At 38.2% G+C, this 20,421-nt stretch overlaps 1 protein-coding gene across 1 annotated transcript; it reads right to left on the bottom strand.

Annotated features, from left to right (window-relative positions):
- Positions 1-585: 585 nt before the first annotated feature.
- LOC104105997 (uncharacterized) lies at positions 586-13,619 on the bottom strand. Its single transcript, XM_009614446.4, has 14 exons — positions 13,386-13,619; positions 13,146-13,276; positions 12,756-12,876; positions 12,569-12,633; positions 12,359-12,472; positions 11,503-11,577; positions 10,665-10,703; positions 10,507-10,578; positions 9,996-10,109; positions 9,154-9,225; positions 9,022-9,058; positions 8,242-8,354; positions 3,662-3,868; positions 586-1,210 (listed from the first exon to the last, which is right to left on the bottom strand). The coding sequence occupies exons 1-14, from the start codon at positions 13,465-13,467 to the stop codon at positions 1,118-1,120; spliced, it is 1,335 nt and encodes a 444-aa protein (XP_009612741.1). The 5' UTR covers positions 13,468-13,619; the 3' UTR covers positions 586-1,117.
- Between the last annotated feature and the right edge of the window lie 6,802 nt (positions 13,620-20,421).

Below are 20,421 nucleotides of genomic sequence, written 5' to 3'. Positions count from 1 at the left end.
TGGCCTTCCCATAGATGATACTTAGCCTGCTTTCAGGTTATATGTTGTTTTCCTTGATACTACCTCCGTTTTTATACTATTTGTTGTTGTAAAAGTGAATTTGTTCCAAAATATTTGGCATTTTAGAAAAATAAGAGATATTTATTACTTTTCCCACTCCAATTGGTGGAGTATAAAATAAGTGAGATTTCTACACATTACTAATGTGTAAGAGTTCAGTTCAGGAGAAACACCGGAAAAACACATATATCTGATTGCGGTGCAGATATAGAAATGCAGTAAGATTTGTTTCAAAAAATAATAATCCAACTGCGAATATAATCCCAGTTCTAATTCAACCCTTGATATAATATCCCCCCAGTTTTATCTCATCAGTTTATTTTGTCAATGTTTGCATCCATAACTTATGTCTTGTTTAATCAACAAGAACTTAGTAAAGCATATTGGGCTGCGTAAGACATCAGTGTCACTGTTAGTGTTGAAAATGTAAATCAGACATCACACACCTGAAAGAACAATCATGAGGGTAAATAAATAAGCTTCTTTACCAGAACAAGGATTTCCTTCTTTCAACCAAGAGTAATGTAGAACAAGGATTTCCTTCTTTCAACCAAGAGTAATGTACATCAACTTCAACTTTACAGAGCACTTATTCTTTGATGACAAGGGCAGATTCAGTTTCTACTGGTAAATTTAAGATGGTTCAGTATTAGAGCTTTGGAAATTTAACCTTTTAAACCTCCAAATGCATCTCAGTATCATCCATAAATGACTGACTAAAAACTTATCGAAAAGTGGCTACAACTAAGAACCTAAGAAATAGGATGCGAGATATGGCAACCCCATCAGCCCCATTAGACAAATGATTTGTTTGTATCTTAAGAGGTGGGATTTAAAGCAAAGCAAACGAGGACCTCATCGTTCAACTGCCTGAGCCACCAAGAGATGCCGTGTTCTTGGACCTGCAAATGTGTGTTAGAATCACACAGATCACCAAGGTACATATTGTACATATGTGATAGATCACGACTCAGATTCAGCTAATTACAAAGGCCCAAAAAATTGAAGCCAAATTCCGGCTAAGGCCAGAAATCTCTTTTGGAAGTCACAGAACCAACTAGCCTGAAACATCCAGCTCTTCCTCCTTGCTCTTTTGGTTTTTGATCCTCTCTGATTGAGAAACAAGCAGCTCATAAACTCTATTCTTCAACTGCAAAAACCCAAAGAATATGTCAGAACATACTAACGAAGAAAGTTAGCTTCATGGAAATAATGTCTACCTCATGCTGACTATTGAGTTCTATAGCCTATAGGATGAACTCTTAGAAACTGTGGATGGTGAAAGCAATTTCGGGGAAATTATTAAGACACTAGGTTATTTAATGTCATTTTTAGAACGAAGAAGATGTCGAAAGAGTGGAGGTGGAGCACGATGGTTCCTTTATATAAGAACAAGGGTGACATCCAAAATTGCATTGACTATCAGGGTATCAAGCTACTTAGCCATACTATGAAAGTCTGGAAAAGGGTGGTAGAGCTAAGGGTGAGGAGTGTATCTATTTCCGAGAACCAGTTCGGGTTTATGTCGGGGCGTTCGACTACAGAAGTCATTCACCTTGTTAGGAGATTGATGGAGCAGTATAGGGAGAGGAAGAAGGACTTGCATATGGTGTTCGACTTAGAAAAGGCGTACGATGAAGTCCCGAAGGGGGTTTTGTGGAGATGTTTGGAGGCTAGAGATGTACATGTTGCCTACGTTAGGGTGATTAAGGACATGTATGGTGGAGCAAAGACCCGAGTGATGACAGTGGGAGGAGACTCAGACCATTTCCCCGTCATGATGGGGTTGCACAAGGGGTCAGCACTTAGCCCTTTTTTGTTTGCCCTGGCGATAGACGTACTGGCACACCACATCCAAAGGGAGGTGTGGTGTGCATGCTATTTGTAAATGATATTGTATTGATTGACGAGACGCGAGGCGGTGTGAACGCAAGGTTAGAGGTATGGAGGCAGACCCTGGAGTATAAAGGTTTCAAGTTGAGCATGACCAAGACAGAATACTTGGAGTGTAAGTTCAGTGGTGAGACTCGGGGAGGGAAAGGGGAGATTAGGCCAGACTCGCAGGTCAGAGGAAGTTTTAAGTACCTTGGGTCTATTATACAGGGGGATGAGGAGATTGATGAAGGTGTCACGCGTCGTATTGAGACGGGATGGATGAAATGGAGACTCGCTTCCGGTGTTTTGTGTGACAAGAAAGTGCCACCGAAACTTAAAGGTAAGTTCTACAGAGTAGTGGTCAGACCGACTATGTTGTATGGGTTGAGTGTTGGCTAGTCAAGATCGCTCACGCCCAGAAGATGAAGGTAGCAGAGATGAGGATGTTGAGATGGATGTGCGGGCACACCAGGTTAAATAGGATTAGGAATGAGGTTATTCGCGACAAGGTGGGTGTGACCCCTATTGAGAACAAGATGCGGGAAGCGAGGCTTAGGTGGTTTGGACATGTGAGGAGGAGGAGCACAGACGCCCCGGTGAGGAGGTATGAGTGGTTGACATTGGAGAGCCTACAGAGAGGTAGAGGTAGGTTGAAGAAGAAGTGGGGAGAGGTGATTAAGCAAGATATGGCGTAGCTTCAGTTGACCGAGGACATGACCCTTGATAGGAAGGTATGGAGGTCGAGGATTAGGGTAGTAGGGTAGGTGGTCTAGATTGTTTATACCAGTAGTATTGGTACGCATTCTCGCATTCTGTTGGTAGTAGGTTTTTATGACTAACCGTTGTTTTCTTTCATTGTTGATCACCTTACTATCTTGTTTATATTCTGCTTTTATATGGCTTTTTGGTGTTGTCCCTTGTCTATATTTTCATTAATGTGGTGCTTATACTTTCCTGAGCCGAGGGTCTATTGGAAACAGCCTCTCTATCCTCACAAGGTAGGGGTAAGGTCTGCGTAAACACTACCCTCCCCAGACCCCACGTTGTTGGATAATACAAGTATGTTGTTGTAATCAGTATCAGCTAATAAAAAATAAAGAGCTCATAGAGCCATGTTTTTGTCTCTGACTCTGCTTCTTCTAAATCATTATAGAAAAAAAGTAATATTCAGTTTTTCACTGATAACTTCAAATAGGAGATCCCAAGCTCTGAACCTTTTGTCCAAGGTGAAAAGACTAGCAACTTGTCAGAATAATCATATTCTGTTGTCGGGCGGTAAAGGTTCAAGTTTCAGAAAAACAGCAAAACACTGCTGAATAAACTATTACCAATACGAGCATAAGACACTTGTCACCCCAGGTACAATGAGAAGACAAAAGAGAAGAGTCATAAAATTAGTGGATGCTCTTGAATACATGTTCAAGTTTTAGACGCTAGCAGTCACATGCACAACTTAAACATTTGAAATCTCTCAGACCTGCCATTCAATAGTAACCAATATAGAGAATAATCATACAGGGGGATTTGCATCTTCCAAGGATCAAAAATGGTCAACTTATTGCCAATAAGATGTATAATACACATCTCAACTGCGAGACGAATTACCAAATTATGTTTTAAGTTCTAAAACTTGTATTTCGTGACGCTTCAGAAACTCATTCAGGTTTAAGTTAAATAACCTGCTCAGTAATCTATAAGATGGCATATAAGGGTAACAGAATGGTACCTCGTGAAGACCAATCTCATTCTTGACTGACACATGTAACGCTCCATCAGGTCCCATTGTCCTATACCTCACCAGCTCAACGTCATCAATATTACATTCATCTGTTGCAAAGATGACGGGAGATGCTTGCAGCAAGTCACATTTGGACACAATATCAAGCCAAATGTGGCTGCTGAACCTCTCTCTCATTTCCTTATAGATCACAAACTGCATAAGCAAAAGTTAGCAATCAGCCCTCTCTACAGTATGAGAAACTAGAGAAGATTGAAAAATAATAATTGGTTGTAGCAAAAACCAGTATCACAAAGCGTATTAACATTCTCCTATGCTTTTAAGATTATTGAAAAACATTCATAACTCTTCTATGACTGGGGAAGGACCGTCCCAAGTCCCAACCCCCTATCAAACAGAAGGAACAAGGAAAAGAAAGAAAAAAGGAGTTTGAAAGGTGTTAGTTTACAGATATGTATTGTGTAGTCTTGTCCCACATTGGAAGAGGAGTAATATCTCCTTGTAGTGTATAAATATAAATAGGGACCTCTTGTATTGTATTTATCATCCAATATCAATAACATATTTTCTCTCGTGCTTTCTCACATGGTATCAGAGCATTAGTGAGAAACCCATCGTTGTGCATCATTCCAGCGACTTCCGGGAAGAAAGACCTCTTCGCCGTGCAATTTTCCGGCGACTTAGAAGGTTGTCCGTAAGCAAATCACTTTCTTTTGGTGTTGTGCAAAAACCAACACCACCACAAGACTCCTCAGGCTCCGGCGACCAAACCCCAGTCAACCCCACCGGAAAACATACGTCCACGCGCCCTCACGCGCTTGGAAAAGAAAAACAATTTCGGCGAGATCTGACCCACGCGCCGGCGCGTGAGCACTGTTCCGGCCAGATTTTGAAAAAGTTCCAGTTGAACAGTAGGATCACCTAGTAATTCCGATCCTACCATCACCGGTTTTGTTTCATTCCGACCACTTTGAGTTTTTCCATCAGCTGCAGTAGATTCCGGCGAGCTACAGTGTTTCCAGCATGAACAATGTTTCCGGTGCAGAACAGTATTCTGTTTTCCTTCTGTAAACAGTGTTTTTCAAGCTTTTTCTTCAGTTTTTTCACAGGAGTTACTTATTTCCACTATTTCAAGTTAACCCTACTACTACACATTATAGCGACATGGGAACCGATGCTTTGAATGGTCGGATGGTTTCTTTAGCAGATTATATTGAGTTCCTTCAGTACAAAGCATGTAAGCAGACATCTTCTGAGATAGCTTCTGTTGTTCAAACAGGTAAAAGCGTGACTTGTTTCTCCCAATCTTCATCCTCTGAGTCTTGAGTCATTGATTCAGGTGCATCAAATCATATTTCTGGTAACAAATCTCTTTTCACTACTATTTTGTATTCTCAATCTCTTCCAAAAGTCACAATGGCCAATGGGTCTCAAACCATGGCAACTGCAATAGGTCAAGCAATCCCACTTCCTTCCTTACCTTTAGATTCAGTCATTTATGTTCCCAATAGTCCTTTTAATCTCATAGATGTTAGTCGTTTAGCCAAATCACTTAAATGCGCTGTTTTATTTCTCGATGACCATGTTTTTATACAGGAACGCAGTACGGGGCGGATCATTGGTACCGGGCGTGCATCAAACAGACTTTATTACCTTATCCTTGCTAAATCACATAGACTCACATTTTTTCTTCCTTTTACAACTTGTCCTGATACTGATTCACCAGATTTATTACATAAACGGTTGGGACATCCCAGTTTGTCAAAACTTCAGAAAATGGTATCTGGTTTATCTCACTTGTCAGCTCTAGAGTGTGATTCATGTCAGCTCGGTAAGCATACTCGCTCTCATTTCCCTCAGCGTCTCATTTCCTAGTCGTGTCAGTTCCACCTTGGGATTCCGCTACTTTGTCAGTTTCATTGATGATTATTCCGGGTGCACTTGGATATATTTGATAAAAAATCGATCTGAGCTGTTTTCTATTTTCCAGACCTTCCACGCTGAAATTCAAAATCAATTTGGGATTTCTATTCGCACATTTCGTAGTGATAATGCCCGAGAGTATTTGTCTTCCCCATTTCAGCAGTTTATGAAATCTCATGGGATTATTCATCAAATATCTTGTACGTACACATCTCAACAAAATGGGGTAGCTGAAAGAAAGAATAGATATCTTATTGAAACTGCTCGTACCCTACTCATACAATCTCATGCTCCGTTGCGTTTTTGGGGGGATACAGTTCTTACATCTTGCTATCTTATTAATCGTATGCAATCTTCAGCTATCCAGAACCAAGTTCCATTCTCTGTCATGTTTCCCCGCTTACCTTTGTTCTCTCTTCCACCTCGTATCTTTGGAAGCACTTGTTTTGTCCATAACCTCAATTCAGGAACAGATAAGTTAGCTCCTCGTGCTCTTAAGTGCATATTTCTGGGTTTCTCGAGAACACAAAAGGGGTATCGATGCTACTCTCCTGACCTCTAGCGGTACCTTATGTCCACTGATGTTACCTTCTTTGAAACCCAATCATACTTCACAGGTTCAGGCCATCACTTAGATATTTCTGAGGTACTACCAGTTTCATCTTTTGGAGATTCAGTCACTCCAGCTCCACCACCTACAACTCCAGTTGTAACTCCACCACCTATAACTCCAGTTCCACCACCTACAGCTCCAGTTGTAACTCCACCACCTATAGCTCTAGTTCCTCCACATAATCCAGTTTAACCTTCTGCAGCTCCACCACTTTTGACTTATCATCGTCGTCCACATCCAGCATCAGGCCCAGGTGATTCACGCCTCGCATCAAATTCTGCACCTACTGCGGACTTGTCTCCACTTAGTCAACCAATCGCACTCCGCAAAGGTGTACGATCCACACTTAATCCTAATCCCCACTATGTCGGTTTAAGTTATCATCGCCTGCCGTCACCTCATTATACTTTTATATCTTCTTTGTCCACTGTTTCTATCCCTAAGTCCACAGGTGAGGCACTATCTCATCCAGGATAGCGACATGCTATGATTGACGAGATGTCTGCTTTACATGCGAGTGGTACTTGGGAGTTTGTTCCTCTTCCTGCAGGTAAGTCTATTGTTGGTTGTCGTTGGGTTTATGCAGTCAAAGTCGGCCCGGATGGCCAGGTTGATCGGCTTAAGGCTCGTCTTGTTGCAAAAGGATATACTCAGATTTTTGGGCTTGATTATAGTGATACTTTCTCTCCCGTGGCTAAAGTAGCATCTGTTCGTCTCTTTTTGTCCATGGTTGTTGTACGTCATTGGCCTCTTTATCAGTTAGACATTAAGAATATTTTTCTCCACGGTGATCTTGAGAAAGAAGTTTATATGGAGCAACCACCTGGTTTTATTGCTCAGGGGAAGTTTAATGGTTATGTGCAGATTGCGCAGGTCACTATATGGTTTGAAACAGTCCCCTCGAGATTGGTTTGGTAAGTTCAGCACAATTATTCAGGAGTTCGGCATGACTCGTAGTGAGGCTGATCACTCTGTGTTTTATCGGCATTCTGCTCCTAATCTGTGTATTTATCTAGTGATTTATGTTGATGATATTGTTATTACTGGCAATGATTATGATGGTATTACTAATCTGAAGCAACATCTCTTTCAGCACTTCCAGACTAAGGATCTGGGCAGATTGAAGTATTTTCTAGGTATTGAGGTCGCTCAGTCTAGCTCAGGTATTGTTATTTCACAGCGGAAGTATGCCTTAAACATTCTTGAGGAGACTGGAATGATGGGTTGCAGACCTATTAACTCTCCTATGGATCTGAATGCTAAGCTTCTGCCTGGACAGGGGAGCCTCTTAGAGACCCTACGAGATATAGGAGGTTGGTTGGCAAATTGAATTACCTCACAGTGACTAGACCTGACATTTCTTTTCCGGTGAGTGTTGTAAGTCAGTTTATGGATTCTCCCTGTGATAGTCACTGGGATGCAGTTGTTCGCATTCTTCGATTTATAAAGTCAGCTCCAGACAAAGGATTACTAGTCTTGTCCCACATTGGAAAAGGAGTAATATCTCTTTGTAGTATATAGCTATAAATAGGGACCTCTTGTATTGTATTTATCATCCAATATCAATAACATATTTTCTCCCGTGCTTTCTCACAAAAGGGACACTTGCTAAGTGTTCACTAGGAGCTCTTATATTAATACAACTACTAATTTACATTCTACTAACTCGTTACCCACTCTCAGTTGATCCATCCTATCATTACCTGGAGAAAATAGCTTTTTATAAAACACCAATATGCAAGTTCTAGCACGTCAAATTTCTGTGCATATAGGCTCTACTAGTTCATGACCATTCTCATATGATCCATCTTCTCATTATTGGAGAATCAGATAAGATAGCTTTTTAAGATCACCAATATGCAAGTTCAAACACGTTAATGTTTTCTTGCACAATTATTTCAGATATATAATATATCTCAGCCTCCATGTTCAACAATTCTGGTATAGAAGAATAATCAATCCATCTCTTCTCTAGTGTACTTGAATGTCAGAGTTCCAGTAATAACCAAAACATAGAAAGCACTGGAGGTACCTGATCAGAAGGCGACATCCCACATTCTCCGGATAAATCATGAACATAAAGTACTGCAGTCGGCAAATGAGTGAGAACAGCAAGTGTTAACTTTTCCAAGTTATTCCTGTCCTCTGCAGGTTCAATCAAAATAAAGAAAATTTGTGAAAAATAAATATAAAATGATAGAGAAGTAATCCATGACTACAGAACAGAAGAGTCCAGATTAAAGAAAGAAATTTACCGAATTATGAATACTGATCTCACCATTTTCTGAGCAGCATAGCAAAAAGAAAACTATAGTTGTTTTATTTCTTTAAAGTCAAAACATGAAAATTCACATTTATACTTATTTCAGACAACTTCGCATCATTAGAGTTATTGTAATGAAGAAACTGAGTAACGCCTTCTCATCTCAAATTAGACTATCTGATTCTCCTTTTTCTTTTTTACTTTTTTTTTTTGTAGCCTGTTACTTGAAGAAGCAAAATTGCAGCTATTAATATCAAAAAATTTCAGAGATCTAAGTAACACACACAAATATTTTTGCACGCAAAGAAGGTACAAGTTCTGTCAATAGTATACCAAGTTCTAATACAACTAATTCACTCTCCCACAAACACATACTGTTCTCCACAAATGAACCAAGACAATATACACATCTGGTTTCCTACAAAAAACAATTTCACTATCAAAAGCAATGATGTGTCATCAGCTTCTTTGTAATATGTGGGAGAAAGCAAAGGAATTCTGAGAAACAATTATCCATTATGCAAATGGTAAACGATCAAGAGTTTTTACCATCACATCGCCTTAAGATACCAGGGGTATCAGTAACCTGAAGATACAAATGCTTATTCAGTAAAATAGCAGAAGAAACAGATAAGGAAAGAAGCACCAAGGAAACATTTCCACTTTGAGAAAAAGACTAACCTGAAAATTTTGGTAGCTCAAAGTAATATGACCCATCAGAATTCCTCTAGTTGTGAAGGGATAGTTGCAGATCTGACAATATTCAGTGACATTACTGGCAACTCAATCAAAGAAAACAATGTGATGAAAAGATGCAATCAACTGGAAAAGGTACTTAAAAACTTTCTATAGAGTTGATAGGGAATCATAAAGGAAAGTATGTATAGCTGAGGATTTAGTTCTAGACAAAACATTGAACTAAATTCCATAAGATCTTTGACTTATTCGTAAAGCTGTAGACAAGTATCTCTCTAATTCATCTGTCTACCAATGCATCCATGACTATGATATTGCCAAACTAGTAAGAGATATCTGTATCATAAGCCAGATAAAATTAATGATGAAGTAACAATCCTTTTGATTACAGGGGAGCATGATAAGAAAGAGAGCACACAATTGATTGGGTAATAAATGACCATATCTGATTATTCCATAAGCTTCCATCTCATTGTTTATCTTCCTCTTCTCTTGACTTTTTCCTTACTATTAATTGTACACATACTAACACTTGAGACCTGAGTTAGCAAAACAAAATGCAGGTCAGAGTTTTGAAAAGCCTTTGGAGGCAAGCTAAGTTTCAGAATAAGAAGCTTCTTCTGACCCAAGTTAAAAACCATGGTTTTAAAAAGTAAAAACTGGTTTTCTATCTTCCTTTTTCTTAACATTTAGCAATTCTGGAAAATTCGCCTTCCTCAAGAGCATATTATGACATGGTTTTAATTCTCTAAGATAGATAGGTGAAATCCCTAATCCCAGAAAAAAAAAATTAAAATGGAAAGAAAGCTAACCAACTGAGTACATACCTCCGGCTTCCCTGTTGAAAGTACGCGAACCAAAGATGATTTTCCGACATTGGGAGCACCGACAAGACAAAGAGTTGGTGTTTCCAGATTGACAACTGGCATTGCCCGTAATGTCTGTCACCATTAAATTTTGTCAGACTGGCACAAACCACTGAAACTTTTCTTTTTGACTTCGAGAGCAAAGATCATTGCTTAAAAAACATCTCTATGAAGTAGTTCAATTAAAAGCTTCCACACAATCAGGGTTATCATGACTGGTAATGCTACTACATTTACCAGTAAAATCATAGACAGAGATGTTTGATATAATCACTTCATGTCTGCTTTTTTTTTGCAGGACATCCTTCTAATTTAAAAATGAAGGTCCGTGATAATAGTTGTTTGAAGGTTCATTCCAGTTTTCAGTATACTAATTTCAGCATAAATCTAACCACTTCTTTCAACTTTTAGTTTGTCTCAAGGCCTTCATAGACTCATACTGCCTAGCTTCATTATATCTAACTGGCCTTACCTTGGCAATGTTCAATAGTTCATCAACAGCTTTTCCATCACGACCAAAAATTTCCTCAATTCTTTTCATTCCCTACAAAGATATCCTATTACTGATCAACTTATGAATTATATATAATCAATAAGGAATTCAGTAAAAATGTGAAACTATCAGCCTACCTCATTCAATCGCTCCTCTGCTTCTCGTTTAGATAATGACTGCCACAAATTGCATCAATTACTTGATTTGCATCTTAGGTAGAAATGTAAATTGTAAAGATAGAACATAAGCACTTCTTAAATTAATAAAAATACTTCATTGAATCAATAAGAGAAAATAGAACATATCATTTGCTTGTAAACACAACCCAAGGGATCCTGATGTATGCTAAGACCTTGGTAGCCATTATTTGTATTTCAAAGAAAAAATTGTGACCATGTTTCTTCAGCTACAATCCACATAAAAGTGGTAATGCAGAGGTGGTGTTAATTGTTAGGAAGGTAGAGAAGTTGAATCAAGAATTTGGAGTGAATAATGTGTTTGCCGCAAGGAAAGGCTAACTTGAGTACTTGACAGGAGCACCTTTTCCCCCTAAGAAGACTCATTCAATTGTATGTTCCATTGATAGTTAAGGTTTCTTGAGATCTTTTGGCCCAAATAAGCCTTGCATCTATTTGAATTATTACTGACTGAAAGCATGAGAGAGAGTTAACTCTATTCAACCAATGATGAGTGTCAAATTCAGCAAGGGTGGAGAAAGGAATATTCATGGCCTATTCTCCCTTTCCATTTTGCTCGAAGATTTTTACACGGCTCTTTACCTCTTATTACCTTCCATCCAAATAAGCAATCAGGAGCTATAGAGTTTTAGAATTTTCTCTGTTTCCTCTGTAATTACAACTCATCTGCTCCCACATACTCGACAAAGTCTCAGTTTTTTTCTCACCAGGGGAAAGGAGAAGACTAGCAGCACACAAATATAAAGTAGGTCACTATTTTATGCAACCAGTTTCCAACCTTTGCACATAATGATGCATGTTCTTTTCCAACTGATACCACCCTTTTCCTTAAAGCTTCAAGCTTTCCTAAAACCTGCAAAAGTGTAGTTACTTAGATGTAAGACATGAAAGAGACAAACCAAGAATAGAGAAATAACTATACAGGATTGAGAAGGAAGGGGGAAAAGGAGATAGATCTATTAATAGGAGAAGCAGAAAAAAACATACAAGAACAGAGAAAACATTGATCTCACTCAAAATTAAGTCACAAACATTAGTTTGTCCAATTCAACCAATCAACTCACAATTATCAAGCTACCATCACTGCGTCACAAATGCTGAACAGAATTTAATACAGATAAAGAACTTGAGATAAATTTAGAGTTACAGCAACTGAACTTTTCGCTAACACATGCATGAAATGAAACCCATAAACCCCCTGAGAGGGGGTTGAGGATATCCAAAATTCTATTTTCGATGGATACAGAAAAATGAATAGAGACATGAAAATCAGTCCAACCAACTAAAGGGCCCAACAGAATCATTTCAAATCTGATAAAAGAGACGAGTGAAATAATTACACAAACTCAAAAGTTTTACTAAGATAAGCTAAAAACTACATAAGACACTACAAACCCCAAGATATATGCTCCTAGCATTAATCCTTTTTTCTTCTATATTGTCTTTTAATTTTTCAGGACAAAGAGACATCTAAAACTTCCAGTTTAATTACCTGTACTTTTCTGAAGAGTCAAAAACCATTTTTAAAAGTTCAAAGCTATCTAGCTTTCCTGGTAGGAAAAAAGTTACTGATGACCTCAATTTCCTAGAACAAACATTATTTGGAAAAAGATACTAGAGTGATTGAAATTTACCTCTTCATAGTTTCCATCTCCAAGCGTTAACTCAATCAATGATCGTTCATACGGGTGCAAATATCTTTTGTTTGGGAAGTTCTCCTTGTATGTTCTCAAGGGCACAGCTATCTCCTGCATACAGAAAATGAATGACAAAATGTAAATTATGTTTTCAAAACTATAGATGTATCCTCCAACAAGAAGCAACAGTCTGGTCCAGAATCTGACCTTCATTAATGCGTCAAGTTGTTTTGCGCCTCTATTTCTCTCGCGTTTTGCAAGATTAACAATGCCTATTGAACATTTTAACTAAACATTGTAATTTCTTTCATCCATGCTTGAATCCAATGCAAAAATTGAAACTAAGATGAAGTGGGGGGAGTATAAACTATATAGACGCAAAGCAAAAGATTACCCTTTGTAGGTGAGACCCTTTTTGCTTTCTTCAGTGCCGAATGTAGAATATCTACAGAAGGCATCACCATCGGTAATTTTTGAAATGCACCTATCTTTTCTACCTCAGGCGTCAATTTTTCCTACAAGAAAATGAGACAGAGGTAATATATATTCTCTCCGACCCAATTTTTTAATAGTATTTCCTTTCAGTCTATGCCTAAAAGAAGGACATTTTTCCATATGAGATGATTTATAGCCACACAAATAAATATCTATAGCTTGTTTTAGAACACAAATTTTCAAAATTCTTTCTTTCTTTCTTAAATTCCGTGCGTAATAAGTAGCCAACTCTGAAAACTAATTCCGCTAATAATAAATTCCAAATGTGAGATTAAAGGAGAAGATGTACCTTTTTTTCTTGTTGGTCCTGTGTATTTGATACTACATAGCTTCCTTTTACAATTTCATAAGTAGTAGTCTGCATTTGCTTACAGAAGCACGACACTGGATATAATACACGCACAGGCACCAAGTACAGACCTGCAAACAACAACAACACATTCGAATATTTCTGTTATTTCAAAGATATTAATATGAAGTAGCCATTAGGATTTTTCTCAAATGAAATTAGATTAAAAAAAAAGAGTACCTTTAGAGAGCTTAGAACGTCCAGAAAACAGTGATGAGGAAGGAACTTGCAATAATTGAAAGAGACTTGAAGTTCCGCTCATTTCTCTTTCTCTCAAAGTTCTCTCTTCCACTGGAATGTTAAAGCTATTAATGAGGTTTAAGCGCTGAGATTTTCTGAGCTATGAATATCCATCCAAGGAAAATGGAGGAAACGGGTATTTCCCCCGAAATTTTGGCCCAATATAGATAAGTCGGGTTTTATGTGCTCCGATGCGGCAGAAGTGCACAAATAGCCCCTCCTTAGGCGATTGTTTATATTTTGTTCCTATTTTAAAAAATTTTATTAACCCATGCACAACAAAATTGAAAAGCAACTGCGAAAATTGAGCTCATGTGAGAGGTGATCCAGCTGGCCTGCCTAGCTCATAAACCTGCCACCACCTCTTGGCTTAACCATGCATCTGAAAGACGGTGAAATCAACTCCATTAGACTCCACTAGTCCCAAATTGTGCAATATCCTATGGCAACGGTCCAAGAAATCCTCAGCATTCTTTGAAGGTGCACTACTAAAGTGAGAGGAAAATAACTTGGTGAACCTGTCCAACCTCTTCAACTCATCGACTGACATCGCAGGTTTGTCCCCGGTTGCGAAGCAATAATAAGTCAAACCACCCCAACTAGTAGAACTCCTGGGGTCTATTAACCATGGGTCATCTGCTCTGGTGTATGCGTAGCGAGAGTCTGAACTCCTCCCCCATCCTGAGAAGCGGTTGGTGCCACAGCAAACACACCGGCCTGAGCCATACTCTTCGTGAAGCCAACCATGAGGACTAAGGCATCTTGAAGTACTGGGGTAGCAATGAACCCCTCTAGGACCTACACTGGTTCTACTGGCTCGACCTGATCTGGAATCTCATCCTCCGAAATTAACTAAAGCTCGACTGCGGGTGCTCTAGGCTGAGATATGCCTCTACCTCAGCCTCTAGCCTTGCCCGGGCCCTACCCCTGGTAATGGCTGCAATCTAGGACTCTGGCTCCTGATCAACTATGGGCGGAGCATGTGTCCTCACCATTTGTAATATAATAAGAGAAGAAAGATTCAAACTTCATGATAGGACAAAGTCGCACGATAGAAAAAGAAAGAAAGTGAAGTTTTCTAAAGCCTAATAGCCTCTAGAAGATAAGTATAGACGTCCTCGTACCGATTCTCAAGACTCTACTAATATCAACTTTTCACGATACAAAATTCCAATCGCAGGGTCGTGATGGCGCCTAATAATGCTTGCTAGGCAAGCCAACACATAACAGTAAATGCAAATGAAATAAAACTAACGATTAACAACAAAATGATAATATAGTGTAACAATAACTCAGAAGCATATATAAAAGGTCTAAGGTTCACACTAACGTTTAACCACCCCAAGACGTGGAGTCACAAGTACATGAGCTACTAGGGTTTACTAAATACATTGTCTTGAAAGAAACACAATATTATCTTAAAAGTAGAAACAATACAACGAAAATGGAAAGATGACTCAAAGGCCTGCAAATAGTATGCATCTATACCTTAAATCACCTATCTGGTATGCGCTAAGCACCTCTCGGGACTTCGCTGGTACCAATGAATCTATACAACAAGTACAAAAGTGTATTATGAGTACAACCGACCCAATGTACTCCGTAAGTGTCGAGCCTAACACCGACGAGATAGTGACGAGGCTAAGATAAGGCACCTACATATAAACCTGTGCAATTAAGTAACGAGAAATAATGAGAGAACAAATAAAATATCAAGTATAAACATGATGAAAATATGTGAAATATGTACATAGGTAAAGAGATATAAAGCGGGAAAGTAAAGTAAGGTACCACTGAAACACAACTCTAAACAAGCCTTTCAAGAAAATTACGAAGCCACAAGGTTAAGTCCTTAATCCGAATAGCAAATAAGGGCAACAATACCAACAAACGGCACGATATCACCCTTCGTGCTTTTACTTTTATCCTCACAACATAATATATTACCTAGCACTGAAACACCATTCGTGCATATCCCCACTTTCTCTCAAGCAAGGTAATACCCTTTGTGCAATGATATTGATATATGAATAAAGCACGGAAACACCATTCGTGCGCAATCACTTTCCCTCGCTAAAAATCCTTCGTGCAATTCACTCTTCCTCACCAAGCATCACAATTAACACAATACCAAGCAAGGCGGAAAGCATAAACAACATCAAGGATAATCTTTGAACATAACTCGCCGTATGAGAATTTACCAACACCTTTACACCAATAACCAAATCAATCAATCCAATAATCTCAACATTCAATATCTCAATAAGCTCAACATAAATAATAAAATGGATACAAGAAAATCAAAGGTTTCACAATCTATATAGAGCATTAAAGAACATGGCACAAATAAAGCTAATTCTACCCGCATGCTTATCACATAACCAACGCATATACACTCATCACCTTGCATATACGTCGCCCCTAACACATTGATCAGGTAGAAATAGACTCAACTACACCCTAATTCCCTCAATCAAGGTTAACCAAGATACTTATCTGTTTCCGGAACAAGATCAAAGGTCTGCACGAGTATAACAAAGTCATAGGATAACTTGTAACTAATATTGGTGTAGCTGGAATTCATTATAACTCAAGGAGATAATTGTTTGAATTTCTTGAATGAACCAGAGTTATCAGAATACCTTGGAGTAATTATTTTATCAACGACAAGTAATTGAAACTATATGAAATAAGTAAATCAATTTGAATGGCCTAAATGAATTAACTTGTGAAGCTTTGGAATTAAATGAGAAAACAAAAAAAAAACTTTCAGTTGACTAGCCAAAAAGGAACTGGAAATAAGTTATTACATTGACTAAGCAATTGAAAAGTATTAAACTACAAAGTTCTACATGCTGGGACTTACGTGTAAAGAGAGTAGTGATTGGATTAGTTGGATACTCAATCAAATTGGACTAAGGATCTAAAGGAAAGAACCAAGAAATGGCACCAGGGGTTTGACGCTTCCCTGGTGCGTCGCGTGTGTTATCACGTCAATAAAAAAAGAGCTGCCTAGCAGCAAGGCAGCGAACTGCCTGGAGGGCGCCAAGCTTGGCATCAATATTGTCCCTGTGTCTGTGGCCTTTTAAAGGCTATCCGTAGAGAAAGAAAGACCAAATGGCTTAGACTTGTTTTTGAAAGTTAAAGAGTAGGGAGAGCTCGTATCTCATTAATGCTACTTTAAGGTGAGAATTTAATATTCTCTTTAGTAGATTTGGTCAATTAATTTCATCCCCTAATAATGCAACTACATGAAATTCATAGATTCTTGAAGAATCTCTTAAGAGCATTTCAAGAACACAAGCTTTGAAATTTTAGGGTTTGACAAAAAGGTAACCCCTTTACTCCAATTTTATACATTATACTCCATGGACTCAGTAGAGTATATTTATGAAGAAAGATTTACATTCAAGCATCTATTCATGAAATCTTAGAAGCTAGTCTTGAAATTAACAAGTTTGTAGGTAGAGAAGATGAATAGTGTTGGGTTTGTTTGAATGATGTCATGTTGAGCTTCTAATGGAATGACTAGATTCTTGTCACGCACCGAACCTGGGCCTGGACGTAACACGGAACCCAGTGCCTGACTACATGCGACCGAGCGAACCAACTGGCTGGTTGAATCAACATGTGATATCATAACATACTGAATGCGAAAGATAAACTAACACATGCTGATATACTGAAAGTCTGAATGATATAAATCAAGTGCGGAAACACTAATTAAGTCTGAAACATATCTTTAGCCAAAATTTCTTAACATGAAAAGCCTACGACTCTATCTAACTATTACTCTAGTCTATGAAGCCTCTAATGAAGTACTGAAAACACTGATTGTCTGAAAATACTGAAGAATATAAGGTAATTATGATGCCCCGAAAGAACTGGGGATGACCAAATAGCTGGCACGAGAATCCTAGAGCTCTGAATTATCAACCTGTATATCATTATATGCATCGTGAGATGCAGGCCCCGGGCAAAAGGGATGTCAGTACATTTGAATTGCACTGGTATGTAAAGCAACCGAAAGAAAGAACTGTAAATGCTGAAACTAAATTTGAGCTGATAACTGGTAACTAAAATGATAACTGATAACTGATAACTGAAATAATAACTGATAAATGATTACTGAAATGATGACTAATAACTGAACAAATCAAAGAAAGTAAGGATATGAATACTCCATCTTCTGAATGATGAACAACCTATTTATTTGAATAAACTACGGTCTCAGGCCCAATATATATGTGCACAAGCTACGGCCTCGGGCTCAAGTACAGGTGTTCAATATTCAGGATTTAAATAAGGAACTGAGAATCATACTGCAATATATGATACTAAAATACCGAACCCTACTAGGTTACATGATATCGAAATGCTGAATAGGACTCGACTGGAATATGTATTCACAATAAAATGATCTGTCATAACTGAGACTCATAGGATATTGAATGACTTATGAAACCATGTCATCTAGAGAATAGAAATTCTACAACTATTCATGGAACTGAGACATAATTAATTTCTGAGGAAATTTGCAATAGTCATAAGAATGAGACATAGGGAGAATCATAAACATTCCCAAACCTAGAGAGTTAGCCTTACATACCTTAACTTCCTGCTTTTGAGCATAATACAACATTCGTCAACCTTTTCAACTTTAATCTATATTAATACAAGTCAAAGGGATTCCATATTAGCAATAGTACTCATATTTTGGTCACTTAGGCATTTTATCAAACCCCTTATGGGCGTAAAGCCTCATAGCCCTCATTAATGGTGTTTCTACACCCAACAAGCCATTCTCTTGCTCCTAGGTAAGTTCTAAAATCTCAAATTTCTTATAATCAATATCATTCTTCTTTACCCATAAGATAAACAACACCCTTAACCAATAATCAATAACCAACAACCCAAATCTATAACCGTTCATGATTTTCTATCAAACCCATCAACTCATATCTCATGAACTTAGAGTCTATAATCATTTAGCCAATGATATAATCAATTAGAAGGTGAAGATATTACCTTTTGACGTTCAATCCTCTTGAATTTGAGTTCTAGGATTTATTTTCTCAACCATGATGTTCCAATCGAATATCTAATGATTTGGAGGGTTTACCCATGTTAATAAGGTATTGGAGAATTAAAATCAACTTAGAATCACCATTAGAACTTACCTTGGATGGTGGAGGGACCTTGGGGGAGGTTAGGTTCTTGAGAGCTTCCCTTTCTAGAGCAAGTTTTTGTGTTTTTGGGTGTGGGGGACGAAGTAAGGCTTTAAAAATGACTGCCTGGGTGCGCTCTCACGTAATTGAAGGCCCAACCCCGCAACTAACGTTCAGAAAGGCAGTAGCACTACCATAAGTGTGCGGTCGCGCACGAGACCATCCGGGCGCGCACCTGGCGCACGTACTGTGCATTGCTCAGTAAAATGCACATAACATTTTGCACAGAGATTCCTTCGGGCTCCATAATATATCATTGGAAAGCTAATTCAAAGGGCTATAACTTTTATGTTTTGACATTTCCTAAATTCCTTACACATGTTCACTACATACTGCTGCAAGATAGAGCTTTTGTAAACTTAGTCAATTTTATCAAATCTTGAATACTTCACTCTCCGTCTTGATTCTAAAATAACTATTTCCACCCATACTCATATCGATAGAACTTTACATGTCCAAAATATAACATTACTACTCATTTAACACATTCATACATAAGCCGAATTTACGGGGTGTGACATTATCTCCCCCTTGGGATCATTTGTCCTCAAATGATTGTACTGGCTGTAACTATGACTAACTCTGGACCTTAAACATGTCTGATGGAGACGTGTGAATACTGAACGGAATGACTGCTGAATTGATTGAATATTGAGATGACTGAATATTGAAAGACATAGAGATTATAATATAAGGTCTAAATAAAAGGTTAGTTACCTTCAACATTTCTCTGAAACACCCTCCAACTATCATAGCATATCACAAGCCTCACAGGGCATCATAATACACATAGCATGAAACATATACGCAAATATTGAACTAACATGGATATATGAATATTGAATTGGCACAAATATTTGAGTATTGAACTGACATCAATATCTGAGTGCTAAGTTGGCAAGAATGTTTGAGTACTGGACTTCCATGAGTATCTTAGTGTTAAACTTACATGAGTATCTGAGTACTGGAAACTTGAATGTCATAACATGACACGTAAAGTACTGGGTGTACAATCACTAATTCTGGTGGCAACTCCAACTCATAAGCTATTTGTCCGATCTTTTGTAGGATCATATACGGCATGATATATATGGGACTGAGCTTTCCTTTCATCCCAAATCTTATAACACCTTTCAAATGCCAAACTTTCAGAAACACCCAATCATTAACTTGAAACTCTAGGTCTCTATGTCGCACGTCCGAATAGAACCTTTTGCGACTATGAGCCATTTTCAAATGCTCTTGAATCAAATTGACTTTCTCCACAGCCTGATAGACCAAATTTGGTCCCAACAACTCTATTTTAACCAATTGGCGATCTACACCTTCGCCCATACTGTAAGGCCCCGTTAAGAATTTTCTAATGATTTAAGATTTTAAAGTGCGCCAACTATATTTGGGAATAACGTATTCAAGTATTAAAGGAGACCTATGGTATAGGACCACATCATTTTGAAATAAAAATATATGTTTTAGGTGTGTTGGAATATACTAAGGAATTTTGTGAATGGAAAGAACATGTGTGGAACAAGTTGGATACATTAAGTGGAAAAGATGTCTCAATTCGCACAAAATCCTACTTCAAACGCATGATTGTACCAAACTATAATGACTTAGGAGATGATATACCTATAAAATTAAAGCCATTTGAGTCTAGTTTCCAATACATCAAACCGTTTGTCATTTGGATATTTCTACAGAAAGTTATGACCATTTTACCGGACTTATGCCATATGCGCGACCAGATG

This window comes from Nicotiana tomentosiformis, chromosome 8 (genome assembly GCF_000390325.3).
Source record: "Nicotiana tomentosiformis chromosome 8, ASM39032v3, whole genome shotgun sequence".
Classification (NCBI taxonomy): Eukaryota; Viridiplantae; Streptophyta; class Magnoliopsida; order Solanales; family Solanaceae; genus Nicotiana; species Nicotiana tomentosiformis.
The sequence above is the reverse complement of the archived record's forward strand: the minus strand, read 5'-3'. Positions and strand labels throughout refer to the sequence as shown.